The 14,909-nt window shown below is 43.3% G+C and overlaps 1 protein-coding gene across 1 annotated transcript; it reads right to left on the minus strand.

The window, feature by feature from the left end:
• Positions 1 to 10,960: 10,960 nt before the first annotated feature.
• Positions 10,961 to 12,220, minus strand: LOC118724557 (olfactory receptor 5AU1). Its single transcript, XM_036447954.1, is given in 2 exon segments — positions 10,961 to 11,494; positions 11,497 to 12,220. Coding segments are annotated over 2 exon segments (933 nt in total). The 5' UTR covers positions 12,056 to 12,220; the 3' UTR covers positions 10,961 to 11,120.
• Between the last annotated feature and the right edge of the window lie 2,689 nt (positions 12,221 to 14,909).

The raw sequence follows: 14,909 nt of genomic DNA on the forward strand, positions 1-14,909 counted from the left end.
GGACTGAACCCACAACCATAATCAAACTGGTGACCTTGCAATGCACAGAAGACGCTCAACTTTATGAGCCCACCAGCCAGGCCAAAAACTCTCCTTACTTCTTAAATGAAACCTTTATTGGGAAAAAGTGGAAAGATAGAATTTTAAAGGTAAATAACACCAAAGAATCTGGAAACTATTAAAGTGAAGGAGGAAGAGAATCTCAGAGACAAATAAGCATGTACTTAGAAATTTTAAAAAAAATCTCTTGGATGGCTGAGTCAGAGAAATATTGTAGGGAAGAAATGCCTTTTGAAAAGGGAAAAAAGCAACAAGAATGAGTATGCAATAACATCATTTAAAGAGGGACAGACTACACCCTGGCCAGTGTATTCAGTGGGAGCATCAGCCTGCACACCCAAGAGTCTCAGGGATGATTCCTGGTCAAGGGCATGTACCTCATTTGCAGGTTTGCTCCTCTCTCCCAGTCAGGGTGCACGCGGGAGGAACCTATCCATGTTACTCTCTTTCTCTCTCTCCTTCTCCCCTCCCTTCTATTCTCTCTGAAAAGCAGTGGAAAAGATATCCTCAGCTGGGGATTAAAAAAAAAAAAAAAGAGGTACAGGCAACAAACAGTGTCAGGGAATTTTAAAATAATTCAGGGAAGGAACTAGAAAATGTGTCCAAGCCTGTGACCTCTGACACTGGGTTGCAAATGTGGTTTGTGCTCATAAAAAGGGGCCTGACCAACAGATATATGATAGATAGATATAAGGAAGAAATACAGATATAACTATAAGGGAAATGCAAGTCAGAACCACAATGAAGAAATGCAAATTAGTAGTTACAAAATAGTCATGGGAATATAATGAATATAGTCACGAATCTATACTAATAATAGACAAATATGTAAATTGCCCATCCCTCCACGATGCCCACAGCCCATCAGGAGTGAGTCTGAAAATTAACCCGACAAAGAAGGCGAGCCTGTGGGCAGCGCGCATGCACCGAGCAGCTGGAGGCGGGCTGGACGCCCTTTGGCCACTTTGGGCCTATGCGTGCCCACGCTGAGCGGCCAGGGTCCCGGGGACACCACTGGAGTGGCCGGGCTTACCGGACGGGGGACGGCTGGAGTTCCAAGTCCTTTTGGTTTGTGCAGCCCCTGGACTGGAAGCAGAAACCAAGAGCACGGGGAGCACCAGGAATGTTGGGAATTATAGTTCTGATGGCGGACGTGCTGCGGGATCCCTGGAGACACTGGAGCAAAGTGAGCCTGGAGCAAGTTACTGTTTCGGGTGAGAGACTTAAGTAAAGTCAGAGTGTCAAGGAAAAATTAAAAGGAAGATATTCTGCAACTTCTAGAAAATCTCCACCAATGGAGCAAAGAAAAAAAAAGACCTCTATTATTCTGTGAGCACCAAACCAAAGAGGGTTGGGGTCTCAGACAATTCGCTCATGTGATTGCAAAGACAGACACAAACTCCCGGGTTAGAGAGGGCTCCCCCTGAGGGCTCCCAGATTGGAGAGGGCGCAGGTTGGGCTGAGGGACCCCCCCCCCCCCCCCCGCCATGCACAACCTCATGCACTGGGCCCCTAGTATGGTAATAACTATATCTGGTGCCAGGTGAGTACTGAAAATATCAGGGGGAACACTTTGTAAAGTATACCTGAAACGAATACAAAATAATATTGGATGTAAACTATAATTTAAAAATAAAATAAAAAAAACAACAACAATGATCGACTACCTCACACTGGTTAAATGGGTACTGATAGGACAAGAAATAAATGCAAGAGGAAATGTAGAGAAAAGAAACCCTCATACACTGCTGGAGGGAATGTAAAATTTGTACAGCCACTATGAAAAACAGTATGGAGGTCCATTAAAAAAATTATGAATAGAGCTACCATCCAGCTGGTGTGGCTCAGTGGTTGAGCATTGACCTGTGAACCAGGAGGTCATGGTTAAATTCCAGTCGGGGCACATGCCTGGATTGCAGTCTCAATCCCCTGTGAGATGCATGCAGGAGGCAGCCAATCAGTTATTTTCTCTCATTATTCATGTATAATATCTATCATGCTCCTTTCCTCTCTGAAATCAATTATATATATCGTGCACTCGGGGGCATGGGGGGAATCCCTCATCCTGACATGCACCCCTAGCAGTCTGGAAGCCCTCAGGGGGGATGTCCGATGTCCACGGAGGTGGGAGAGGCTCCTGCCCCCGACATTGTGCTCACCAGCCATAAGCCCATCTTCTGGTTGAGCTGTGCTCCCCCTGTGGGAGCGCACTGACCACCAGAGGGCAGCTTTTGCATTTAGCATCTGCCCCCTGGTGATCAATGTGTATCATAGTAACTGGTCATTCTGCCATTTGGTCAATTTGCATATTAGCCTTTTATTATATAGGAGATATATATATATATGTATGTATATATATATTAGAGGCCTGGTGCACGAAATTTGTGCACGGGGGTCCCTCAGCCCAGCCTGCACCCTCTACACCTCTACAATCCAGGAGCTCTCAGGGGATGTCCTACTGATGGCTTAGGCCCACTCCCCATGGTTCTCTGCTCTCTGCGGGCCTGGAGGTTTTGCTGCAGACATGGAGATGAAGTCCCCATGCACTGTTCTCTGCTCTCTGCCTGCCTCACTATGCATCATGTGAAGGAAGCCCCAATGCCCTGCAGTGTGCTCTGTCTGCCAGGCCTGGGGGCTTCACCGACACCAACACTCTAAGGAAGCCTCCAAGCCCTGCTGTCTGGGCTCTGTCTGCTGGGCCAGGGGATGTTCCCGCCGCCTCTGCTCTAAGGAAGCCTCCAAGCCCTGCTGTCCAGGCTCTGTTTGCTGGGCCTGGGGCTTCCCTGCTGCCGCCATCAACCTGCCAGGCCTAGGGCTTCCCCGCTGCCTCCGCACTAAGGAAGCCTCCATGCCCTGCTGTCCAGGCTCTGTTTGCTGGGCCTGGGGCTTCCCTGCTGCCGCCATCAACCTGCCAGGCCTAGGGCTTCCCCGCTGCCTCCGCACTAAGGAAGCCTCCATGCCCTGCTGTCCAGGCTCTGACTGCCGTGTCCGGGGTGGATCCAAAACCCCTATGGAAGCAGATCCAGCCTCACTGCTCCTGTGGATAGGCTGGACACTCCAGCAGCAGAGCTGAGGGGACTGGGCGCTGCCATCTTGTGGCTATGGGGGCTGCCATTTTTGTTGCAGAGTGATGGTTAATTTGCATATTACTCTATTATTAGATAGGAGATATATATATAATAGAGTACCATATGATCCAACAATTACTGTTCTGGGTATCTATCTACCTGGAAATTTTGAAAACACTTATTCATAACAATATATGTACCCCTATGTTTATTGCAGCATTATTCACAATAGCCAAGACATGGAAACAACCTAAGTGTCCTTTGACAGATGATTAGATAAAATATATCTGATATATACTACTACTCAGCCATAAGAAGATAAAATATTACTATTTGTGACAACATGGATAAATCTGCAGAACATTATGCTAAGTGAAATATGTCAGGCAGAAATATGTCAGTATTCACTCACATGTGGGGTATAAAACAAAAAGTAAATGAACATACAAAACAAGCTAACAAAAAAACAAACAAACTCATAGACACAGACAACAGAATGGTGGTTACCAGAGGAGAAGAGGGTGAGGGGAGGTCTAAGCTTATAAAGAGGATCGAATACATGGTGATGGAAGGAGACTAGACCTCTGGTGGTGAGCATACAGTGGAATATACATGTGTCATATGACAAAGTTTTATGCCTGAAATTTATATGTCATTAACCAATGTTACTCCAATAAATTTTATAAAAGGGCCCGAGAAAATAGCAGTTATGAGCAACCATGTAGCATAATAATAATATCACCTTCATTTCTACACTTTTTTTTTTTCATTTTACAAGATTAGTGCATCTTTTTTAAAAATACGTTTTTATTGATTTTGAGAGAGAGAGAAAGGGAGATGGATAAAGAGAAACATTGATGGGAGAGAAACATTCATTGGCTGCGTCCTGTGCGCCCCCAATGGGGATCGAACCTGCAACCCGGGCATGTGCCCTGACCAGAAATCAAACTGTGACCTCCTGGTTCATGGGTCGACACTCAACCATGAAGCCACACCAGCCAGGCCCACATTCATGCCTAATAATATTTACATCTATCTTTGTTATGTTTACTGTGTGCTTGACACTGTCTTAAACACAGTGTTTTAACTCAACGCCCTTAAGAAGCAGGCACTATTATCCCTGCTCTGCAGAGAAAGAAAATGAAGCACAAGAAGGTTAAGTAATGTCACACAGCCAGTAAGTGAAAGAGGCAATTCATATCCAGCAGCCCTTATGCTAGTGTTCGTGCATTTTAACCATCATGTCATCTGCCTCTGTGGCCAACAGTGATTCACAAAGGAAGTTCAGGAGGGCAAAACTATTTTCGTAATAATACAAAGATTCGTTCCTCCTTCTCGTTCTCATTCTCTTATGAGTATACAGAAGAGCTTTCCAGAGGCTGCGGGAAGTATACTGACATCACTTCAATGACTAATAGAAAAAGTGTTTATATCCTCTTGTGTTTGCTAGGGTTTTCTAAGGCAAGCTCTTTGGGTCCTGAGACCAAAACATTTGAGCACCATTGCCCTAAGGCAATGATTTTCAACCTTTTCCATCTCATGGCCCATATAAACTAATTACTAAAATTCTGCAGCACAGCAAAAAATATATTTTTTGTTGATCTGACCAAAAAAATGGTGTAATATCATTTAGTCTTCACCCAAGGATATGTTTTTATTGATTTGAAAGGGAGAGGAAGGGGGAAAAAGAGAGAAACATCGATGTGAGAAACATCAATTGGTTGCCTCCTATACACACCCCAACCTAGGATCAACCCCAAACCTGAAATCTTTTTATTTTAATATGTTTTTATTGATTTCAGAGAGAGGAAGAGAGACAGACATCAATGATGAGAAAGAATCATTGATCCGTTGCCTCCTGCACTCCTCATATTAAAATCGAGCCCGCAACCAGGACCTGTGCCCTGACTGTGACCTCCACGGGTCAATGCTCAACCACTGAGCCACACCAGCTAGGCACAAACCCTAAATCTTTTGGTGTGTGGATGATCCTTCAACCAACCGAGCCACCTGGCTAAGGCAAAAAAAAAAGGTGTAATTTTTATTCATTCGCACCAGATGGCTATTGTGTTGGCTGTTGTTATTTTTCATTTGACAATCTAAGGGAAAAGAGATTAGTGTCCCTGACTAAATAGTCAAGTATTGCATGTTTTAAGAATTCTCGTGTCACACTGGTTGAAAATCATTGCCCTACAGTAAAGGAGATATGGTTTCTGAAAGAATAATAAAGACTGATGTCAGAATTCATTCATTCATTCATTCACTCATTCATTAATTATTGAGCACTGTATTTCAGGTATTGTTCCAGATATGGGGATTACAGTGGTGAACAAGAGTAGCATGGTCCCTTTACTCTTCAGGTTTGGTGCAATGTTCATAAAACATTAAGGTGCCTGAGATCCCTTGGTAAACTAATTAAAAATCCAAACTCTGGACCCACCAGATACGGCTCAATGGTTGAGCATCAATTCATGAACCAGGAGGCCACGGTTCCATTCCCAATCAGGATACATAACAGGTTTCAGTCTCAAACTCCAGTAGGGGGTGTGCAGGAGGCAAAGGATCAATGATTCTCTCTCATCATTGATGTGTCTATCTTCCTCTCTCCCTTCCTCTCTGAAATCAATAAACATATCCTATACAATAAGAGGCTAATATGCAAATAGACCAAACAGTGGAACAACTGAATAATAAAACAACCAGTTGCGGTGACATGTGCTGACCACCAGGGGGCGTGTGCAGAATATGGCGGGTGTTGGCCATAGAGAGATGGTGGAGGAGATGAGCAGGGGTGCTAGACCACAGCAGAGCACCATTCGCTGGCATTGGGGCGAGCTTCTGGTGGTTACTGAAAATTCTTTTTTTTTTTTTTTTGAGGTTTTTTTTTTTTAGTTTATTTATTTATTTATTTATTTATTAAATTATTATCTGTGTACATATTTTAACATTCCCCCCCCCCTGTCCCATACAAATCCTCCCTCCCCAGAGTTTTGTGCCCATTGGTTGTACTTATATGCATGTATACAAGTCCTTCGGTTGACCTATTATCTCCCCCAGATCACCCTACCCTCCCCGCTGTAATTTGACCGTCTGCTTGTTGTTTTACTGTCTTAAAATTCTTTACTCCCACACGCTGCAGTCCTACCTGGCACGTACACCCGCTGCCAGTGCCGGAGCCACTGCCCACACCCCCTGCCAACGCCAGTCCCACTTGCATCTGCAGCCAGTGCCCTGGGCCAGTTCTGATTACTCAGTGCCCCTGAGGGCTTCTCCACCTCCCCCTGCTCCTGAGGGGCAATCAGGGTAGCAGCCCCCTCTTGTACCCACTGCTGGCACAAGCCCAAATCACTCCATGTCAGCAGATGTGAGTGGGGCCAGTGCTGTCAGCACACAGGAGTGGCAATACCAGGAGCAGGGCTGCTGGCAGACAGGGGACTGGGGGCCACAGCGGGAGGAGCCAGGCGGGGGCACAGGGGATGGTCTGAGACCTGCCCCTGTGCCTACTGCAGCCTCGCAGCCCCCAGTTCCTTCCAAGGTGCACAAATTTGTGCACTGAACCCCTAGTATTTAAAATAAAAAGGAATTGGAAAGCTAATTAAAGATCTATCTTTTTAAAAGGCACCAGTTCCAGATGGATTTATAGCTGAGAATCACTTTTAAAGAACAGATATTTCTATCTTATTTAAATTATTCTATACTATAGAAAAAGTTGAAAGAGCTTAAATACATTTTATAAAACTATTTTACCCTTAATTCTAAAACACAATAAAGGTAATACAAAAAGTCCATAAAGCCCGGTCAGCATGGCTCAGTGAACATCGACCTATGAACCAGGAGAGCATGGTTCTATTCCCATTCAAGGCACATACCTGGGTTGGGGGCTCAATTCCCAGTGTGGGGCGTGCAGGAAGCAGCCTATCAATGATTCGCTCTTATTATTTATGTTTCTATCTCTCCCACCCCTTCTTCACTGAAATCAATAAAAAATATATTTTAAAAAACAACCATAAACAAGTTTATTTTTTAATATAGATGCCAAGACTCTAAATAATCTCTTTGCAAATCAGATCCAACAGTCTATTAAAAGAAAATCATCTTATGACCAAGTAGGATTCCAGGAAACAAAAATGATTTAACATAAGGAAATCTATGTCTTTAATTTACCTTGGAAATATAATATAGGAGGAAGATTACATGACTATATCAAGTTATTGAAAAGGCTTTTGATAAAAATTCAGCAGCCATTTATTTTTTTCTTTTATTAAGGTATTATATGTGTACATATCTTATCATTGCCCCCCACCCCACTCCCAATGTTTTGCATCTGTTGGTTGTTTTTTATTTTTTCTTTCTTTAAATATATTTTATTGATTTTTTTACAGAGAGGAGGAGAGAGGGATAGAGAGTTAGAAACATTGATGAGAGAGAAACATCGATCAGCTGCCTCCTGCACACCTCCTATTGGGGATGTGCCCACAACCAAGGTACATGCCCTTGACCGGAATCGAGCCTGGGGCCTTTCAGTTTGCAGGCTGAAGCTCTATCCACTGAACCAAACTGGTTAGGGCTGTTGGCTATTCTTATATGCATGCATTCAAGTCCTTTGGTTGATCTCTTATCTCCCCCACCTCTCCCTAACCTTCCCGCTGTAATTTGACAGTTTCTTTGATGCTTTACTGCACATGTGTCAAACACAAGGCCCGCGGGCCAAATCCGTCCCGCCAGGCCTTGCAATGTGGCCCGCACCGCGCTGTCATCACTGCACTCCGCTGCGTTTCCATCACAATGACAGTTTATGACTGTTCAGTAAACCATTCGGCCCACGATTTAGGCTGGATTTTAGATTTTGGCCCCTTCTCTGATTGAGTTCGACACCCCTACTACTGCCTCTGTATCTATCTTTTGGTTCATCAGATTATAATGTTCTTTACCATCCACAAATGAGTGAGATTATGTGGTATTTTTCTTTCATTGACTGACTTATTTCACTTAGCATAATGTTCTCCAATTCCATCCACGTTTCTATAAATGGTAAAAATTCTTTATTTTTTACTGCAGCATAGTATTCCATTGTGTAGATGTAGCACTGTTTTCTGATCCAGTCATCTGCTGATGGGGCACCTAGGCTGTTTCCAAATCCTAACTATGGTGAATTGTGCTGCTATGAACATAGGGGTGCATATATCCTTTCTGATTGGTGTTTCTAGCTTCTTGGGATATATTCCTAGGAGTGGGATTACTGGATCAAATGGGAGTTCCATTTTTAGTTTTTTGAGGAAACTCTATATTGTTCTCCACAGTGGCTGCACCAGTCTGCATTCCCACCAGCAGTGCACGAGGGTTCCTTTTTCTCCAAATCCTCGCCAACACTTGTCATTTGTTGATTTGTTGATGATAGCCATTCTGACAGGTGTGAGATGGTACCACATTGTCATTTTGATTTGCATCTCTCAGATAATTAGTGACTTTGAGCATGTTTTCATGTGTCTCTTGGCCTTCCTTCTGTCTTCTTTAGAAAAGATTCTATTTAGGTCCATTGCCCATTTTTTAATTGGATCATTTATCTTTCTTTTATTAAGTTTTATAAAATGCCTGTAAATATTGGAGATTAAACCTTATCAGTGATAACACTTGCAAATATGTTCTCCCATACAATGGGCTTTCTTGTTGTTTTGTTGCTGGTTTCTTTTGCTGTGAAAAAGCTTTTTATTTTGATGTAGTCCCATTTTTTTCTTTTCTCTTTAGCTTCCATTGTCCCAGGGGCAGTATCAGTGAAGAAGTTCTTTTGGCATATGTCTGAGATTTTGCTGCTTGTGGATTGCTTTAGTATTTTTATGGTTTCCCACCTTATGTTTAAGTCCTGTATCCATTTTGAGTTTATTTTTGTGTATGGTGTAAGTTGGTGGTCTAGTTTTATTGTTTTGCATGTATCTATCCAATTTTTCCAACACCATTTATTGAAGAGACTGTCTTGACTCCATTGTATGTTCATTCCTCCTTTGTCAAATATTAATTGAGCATAGTGGTTTGGGTCAATATCTGGATTCTCTATTCTATTCCATTGGTCTATATGTTCTTGTGCCAGTACCAGGCTGTTTTGAGTCAGCAGCCATTTCTAATAAGAACAGCTATTTATGCCAGGCATTTGTTCCAAGGGCTTTGCTTGCATTAATTTACTTAATTCTCCTAACAATACTGCTGCAATTATTTTTATCCCGAAAGAAACTCAGTGAGGTTAAATAATGTCACACATATGGAAATGATGGAGCCAGGATTTGAACCAAGGTAGTGTGGCTCTAGAGCTCATATTCTTATGAGCTATACTACACCACCTCTAATAAAATCTCTAATTGGCACCGAAAGAAAATCACTAAAATATGAACAGTGTTAATTATTAAAGGCTAACAGTAAACTCTATTAGGAAAGGAGAAGTTGTCATTAAATTTAGGAGCTGGGATTTCTGGTGGTTACTGATCCCAGGGCTACCACCAGATCTCACAGAGGCGCCTTATGTTAACCTGCCTCCCCCAGCTCTGTGTATCACAGACTCTCCTCTGAGCTATGTGGGCATTGCTATCCCTTGCAACAGCAGGGGGCTCACTCAGTGGGTCTGCTGTGGTGGACGCTGGCCTGGGAAGTTCTGTGCATGCGCAGCACTGTCTCCCCTGACCACCCACAGGGAGGTCATGCCTGATCTCTACTTCTACAGAGATAGAAAACGAAGAGCAGGCCACTGCTGGGAAGGCAGTGAGTGAACTTCGGTACCCAAGTTCACTGCTGCGTAACCTGAAGTCACAGAATGGTCTGAAGGCACAGGTGCTCTCTGTGCCTATTCAAACCTGCAGCGCTCAGCTGCCACTGAAGGCCGATCTGCAGCCCCCACTGCTCAGCCCACTGAATGGGTAGGTACAACCACTGAGTGCTCTTAAGCTGTCCTTCCATAAACTCTTAAACAGGTTGACAGAAGATAGAGTTCTAAAAGTTGTGTCCAACCCTAACTGGTTTGGCTGAGTGGATAGAGCATTGGCCTGTGGACTCAGGGATCCCAGGTTCTATTCTGGTCAAGGGCATGTACCTTGGTAACGGGCATATCCCTGGTAGGGTGTGTGCAGGAGGCCACTGATCTAAGCTTCTCTCTCATCGATGTTTCTAACTCTCTTTTTCTCTGTAAAAAATCAATAAAATATATTTTAAAAATAAATAAATAAAAGGCGTGTCCATTAAAAAAAGATGATCCTGACTGGCATGGCTCAGTGATTGAGCATTGACCTATGAACCAGGAGTTCACAGTTTGATTCTGGTCAGGGCACACGCCCAGGTTGGGGGCTCGATCTCTGGTGCGGGGCATGTAGGAGGCAGCCAAGCAATGATTCTCTGTCATCACTGATGTTTCTACCTCTCTCTCCCTCTCGTTCCTCTCTGAAATCAATAAATATATATAATATATACATATATATATATTAAAGTAAACAACAATAAAAACTTAATTGAAAACAAAAGATGAGACTTCTGTGATTCTTGATTTGCCCAAGCTTATTCAGTTTAAAAGTGACCAAGTAGCTATTTGGCTAGGGGAAAACTCAACAAGGCAATGAAACAGCATGTGAACTTTTGAAGTTGTTGTTACAGTATGATTCAAGTAATTAGACAATCCAAAAAATGTTTAAGTCACAAAGAGGAGATTCTCAAGAATCAGCCAAGGTCTTCGAATTAGTTAAGGGGAAACTTTACCACGAAGAACATAAATGCCAGTTTCTAACAATAGAGTGAAATGTTCATAAACAAGGATATATGAATGAATCATCTGAAAAAAGTCACTTCTTTTTGTCTCTATGACACGACCAGCTCTTTCTACAGCAGGCTGGCAGGCTGATGCAGGAACACCTGGGTCTAGGCCAGAGAGCATGGGCTAATGTGGGAATGTGCTCAGATTAGCAGCACATCAGATAAAGTTTCCTCGGCTTCCTAAAGATAGGTGGTAACGAGTTGAGATCATTCCATAATTTTCCTGCTCCAAACCTTTCTTAAAGCTTCCTTCACATCCTTGTTTCTCAGAGAGTAGATAAGGGGGTTCAGCATTGGGATCACCACCGTGTAGATCACAGCCACTGTGCGGTCTTGGGCCAGGGAGTAGCTGGACCTGGGGCGCAGGTACATGAAGAGTGCGGTGCCATAGAAGAGACACACGGCAACGAGGGGAGAAGCACAGGTGGAAAAGGCCTTGAATCTGCCCTGGGCTGAATTCATTCTCAGGATGGAGAAGAGAATTAAGAGGTAGGAAACCAAAATGGTGAGGGTGCAGCTCAAAAGGTTGAAACCAGCAAAAATAAACATCAGGATCTCACACAGTGAGGTGCTCACACAGACAGAGACAGGATGGGCGGTCCGTCACAGAAGAAATGTGTGACCACGTGAGCACCACAGAATTTCAAACTGAAGATACAGCTTGTGTGGATAAGAGAGTTGAGGAATCCTGCTCCATAGGAGCCTACAATCAGAGCGACACAGACCTCAGGAGACATGGTGATGGCGTAGAGCAGGGGGTTACAAATAGCAGCGTAGCGGTCGTAGGCCATGGCAGCAATGAGATAGCACTCACTGGTGGCAAAACCTGCATAGAAGAACATCTGAGCCATGCAGCCAAGATAGGAGATGACCTTCCTTTTGGCCAAGAAGTTCACCAGCGTCTGGGGGACAACTGTGGAGGAACACCAGAAATCCAAGAAGAACAGGCTTTTCAGGAGCGAGTACATGGGTGTGTTCAGGGTGGCACTCACATGGATCAGAAGGAACATGACCAGATTCCCCAGCAGAGTGACGATGTACATGCCCAGGAACACCACGAAGAGCAGGGTCTGGAGCTGGGGGTCACTGGTGAGGCCCAAGAGCTCAAATTCCATCTCTTGGCTCAGGTTTGCTCCTTCCATAGTTCTCAGGTGCTCTGGGCGCAGAGCGGGGAGAGCACCAGAAATGAGGCAGAACCCCCAGGGGGTCTCACTAGGTTTAGTTCTGCCTAGGTTTAGGACAGCCTTCTGGAGATTGGTCTAACTGAGGCGTCTGGTTTTGTAGATGGAACTCAGTCATAAAGAATGTCTTCTAGCTGAAACCAGTTTGGCTCAGTGGATAGAGCGTTGGCCAGTGGACTGAAAGGTCCCAGGTTCTATTCCAGTCAAGGGCAGGTACCTTGGTTGCAGGCACATCCCCAGTAGGGGTGTGCAGGAGGCAGCTGATTGATGTTTCTCTCTCATCTATGTTTCTAACTCTCTATCCCTCTCTCCTCCTCTCTGTAAAGAATCAATAAAATATATTAAAAAAAGAAGAAGAAGAAAAAGAATGTCTTCTCACCCTGGCTGGTGTTTCTCAGTGGTTACGGCATTGGCCTGCACACTGAAGGGTCAGAGGTTTGATTCCTGATCAAGTTGCATGTACCTGGGTTGCAGGTTCCATCCCCAGAGCATACAGGAGGCGACCAATCTCTCTCTCCCTCTCCCTCTTTCTTTCTCTCTCTCTCTCTCTCTCTCTCTCTCTCTCTCTCTCTCTCTCTCTCTCTCTCTGTCTCTCTCTCTCTCTTTCTCTCTCTCTCTCTGTCTCTCTCTCTCTCTTTCTCCTTTCTTCACTTCCACTCTCTTTAAAATCAATGGAGAAAATATCCTCGGGTGAGAATTAACAACAAAAATAAATAAAATGAAAATTTTAAAAAGAAAGTCTCCTCTACTTGTTGGTTAGTTAGGAAGCATTACTTGAGCATCAATGGAAAATATTAAAAATATATACACAATTTGGTCTCTGGGGAATCTTAAAAAATTCTAAATAATCAGTTACTTATCAAATATACACTGAGTAACCTGATTATTATGATCTCTGAACACATAATAATTAGGCCACTCATATATATATATATATATATATATATATATATATATATATATATATGCAAGTATTAGAGGCCCGGTGCATGAATTCATGCATGGGTGGGGTCTGGCCAGCCTGGCCAAGGGGAGGGGATATGGGCAGTTGGCCGATCTGCCTGCTGGTCGAACTCCTGGTTGAGGGGGAAATTTGCATGTTAGCCTTTTATTATATAGGATATTCACTGAGTGGCCAGATTATTATGTGTTCAGAGATCATAATAATCTGGCCACTCAGTGTATATTGACAGCCTTCCATAGGCTTAGCTCTGTGTTCCCCTGTAAGGAATTCAAGAGTGTCTGACCTCATCCTGGTTGATTTGGCTCAATGGATAGAGCATCAATCTGCGCACTGAAGGGTCCTGGGTTTGATTCCAGTCAAGGGCATATGCCCAGGTTGCAGGCTCAATCTCCAGTGGGGGGTGTTCAGGAGGCAGCCGATCAATGATTCTCTCTCATCATTGATGTTTCTATCTTTCTCTCTCTCTCTCTCTTCCTTCCTCTGTGGAATCAATTTAAAAAAAATTTTTAAAGAGTGTCTGACCTTCGTAGAGACAGTATATTTCGTGTTTAAACACACAGGCTGTGGTGTCAAACAGCCCACATTCCAAGCCAAAATCTTCTATTTGTTTTACTGTGGAAACATTATTTGACCATTCTGAGTTTCAACTTTCTCATCTGTAAAATAGGGATAATAGCATTAATCTCAAAGGATTGTTGTAAAAATTCAATGAATTAATCCATGTAAAGCACTTGAATAAAGCCTGGCACATAAAAAAAAGAAAAGAAAAAAAGAAAGAATGTTAGCTTTGATTATTCTCATTGGGGAGATAGACCTAACACAGGATCAATAAAATGAAATAACAACACCCTGGCCATGCACCTCGATTGGTTGAGCAGCATCTGAAGCACCAAAAGGTTATGGGTTTCATGCCCTGTGGGCACATGTCCAGACTGCAGGTTCAGTCCCCGTTGGGGTGAATGTGAAGGGCAACTGATCAATGTTTCTCTCCCTTCCTCTCTCTCTTTCCCTTCCTTTTTCTTTAGAATCAATAAAAACATATCCTCTCTGGTGAGGATAAAAACGAACAAACAAACAAACAAACATGAGTGCAAATTTGAACACAAGACATCAGTAACTTCTTTTAGAGCACCCGGAGCATATCTCTGATTTAGTTGATGTCTCTGAAATGTAGCATTCAGACATTCTTAACCCAACAGCTTCTAGTTTATAATGAACCCCATTATTGCAGTGATGTGGCAGCACTAGATTTGGGTTGCAAATGTCATCAGCCCCATTGGTGTAAAAAGCAAACTCAGCTTCAAGGCAAATAATAAGGACTTCAGAGAAATGACTTCAAAAACCCCAGTGAAGAGTGGAGTAATACTTCTTGAGACCCAGTTTCACATCTTCTTTCCTCAGTAGACTGTTTTGGTGTGGGTAGTAGGTATGCAAGTATCTCTCTGATTAAAAGAACGGACAAAAAAAGGGAATATGGCCAATACTCAGGTAGGGTGGATGAGGTGGGGAGGTGAGATGCAATAGAGTAGGGTGGTGGCTGATCATATCCCCACAGATTTATGACTTGCTTTAAATCCAGTCTCTTTCTTTCCCTGCCCTTTTTTTCATCTCTCTTCTCTAATCTGCACTAAATCCAAAATTCCTCAAAATGTAGTTAGTCAATCAAGAAACTGGAGAAACTGACATCTCTGACAGTTTTTCAAAGGTTTCTAGAATAACTGCTATTTCTGTTGACTGCAGTATGTACCTGTGAATGAAAACCAGAAAGAAAACAGAAAGGAGGCCTTATAGGGAAATGAATTGGGGAGTGAAAAATGTAGGAGTGAACGCAGAAGCCTGGGGCCTAAAGTT

Source organism: Pipistrellus kuhlii, unplaced genomic scaffold (genome assembly GCF_014108245.1).
Source record: "Pipistrellus kuhlii isolate mPipKuh1 unplaced genomic scaffold, mPipKuh1.p scaffold_m20_p_1, whole genome shotgun sequence".
NCBI lineage: Eukaryota > Metazoa > Chordata > Mammalia > Chiroptera > Vespertilionidae > Pipistrellus > Pipistrellus kuhlii.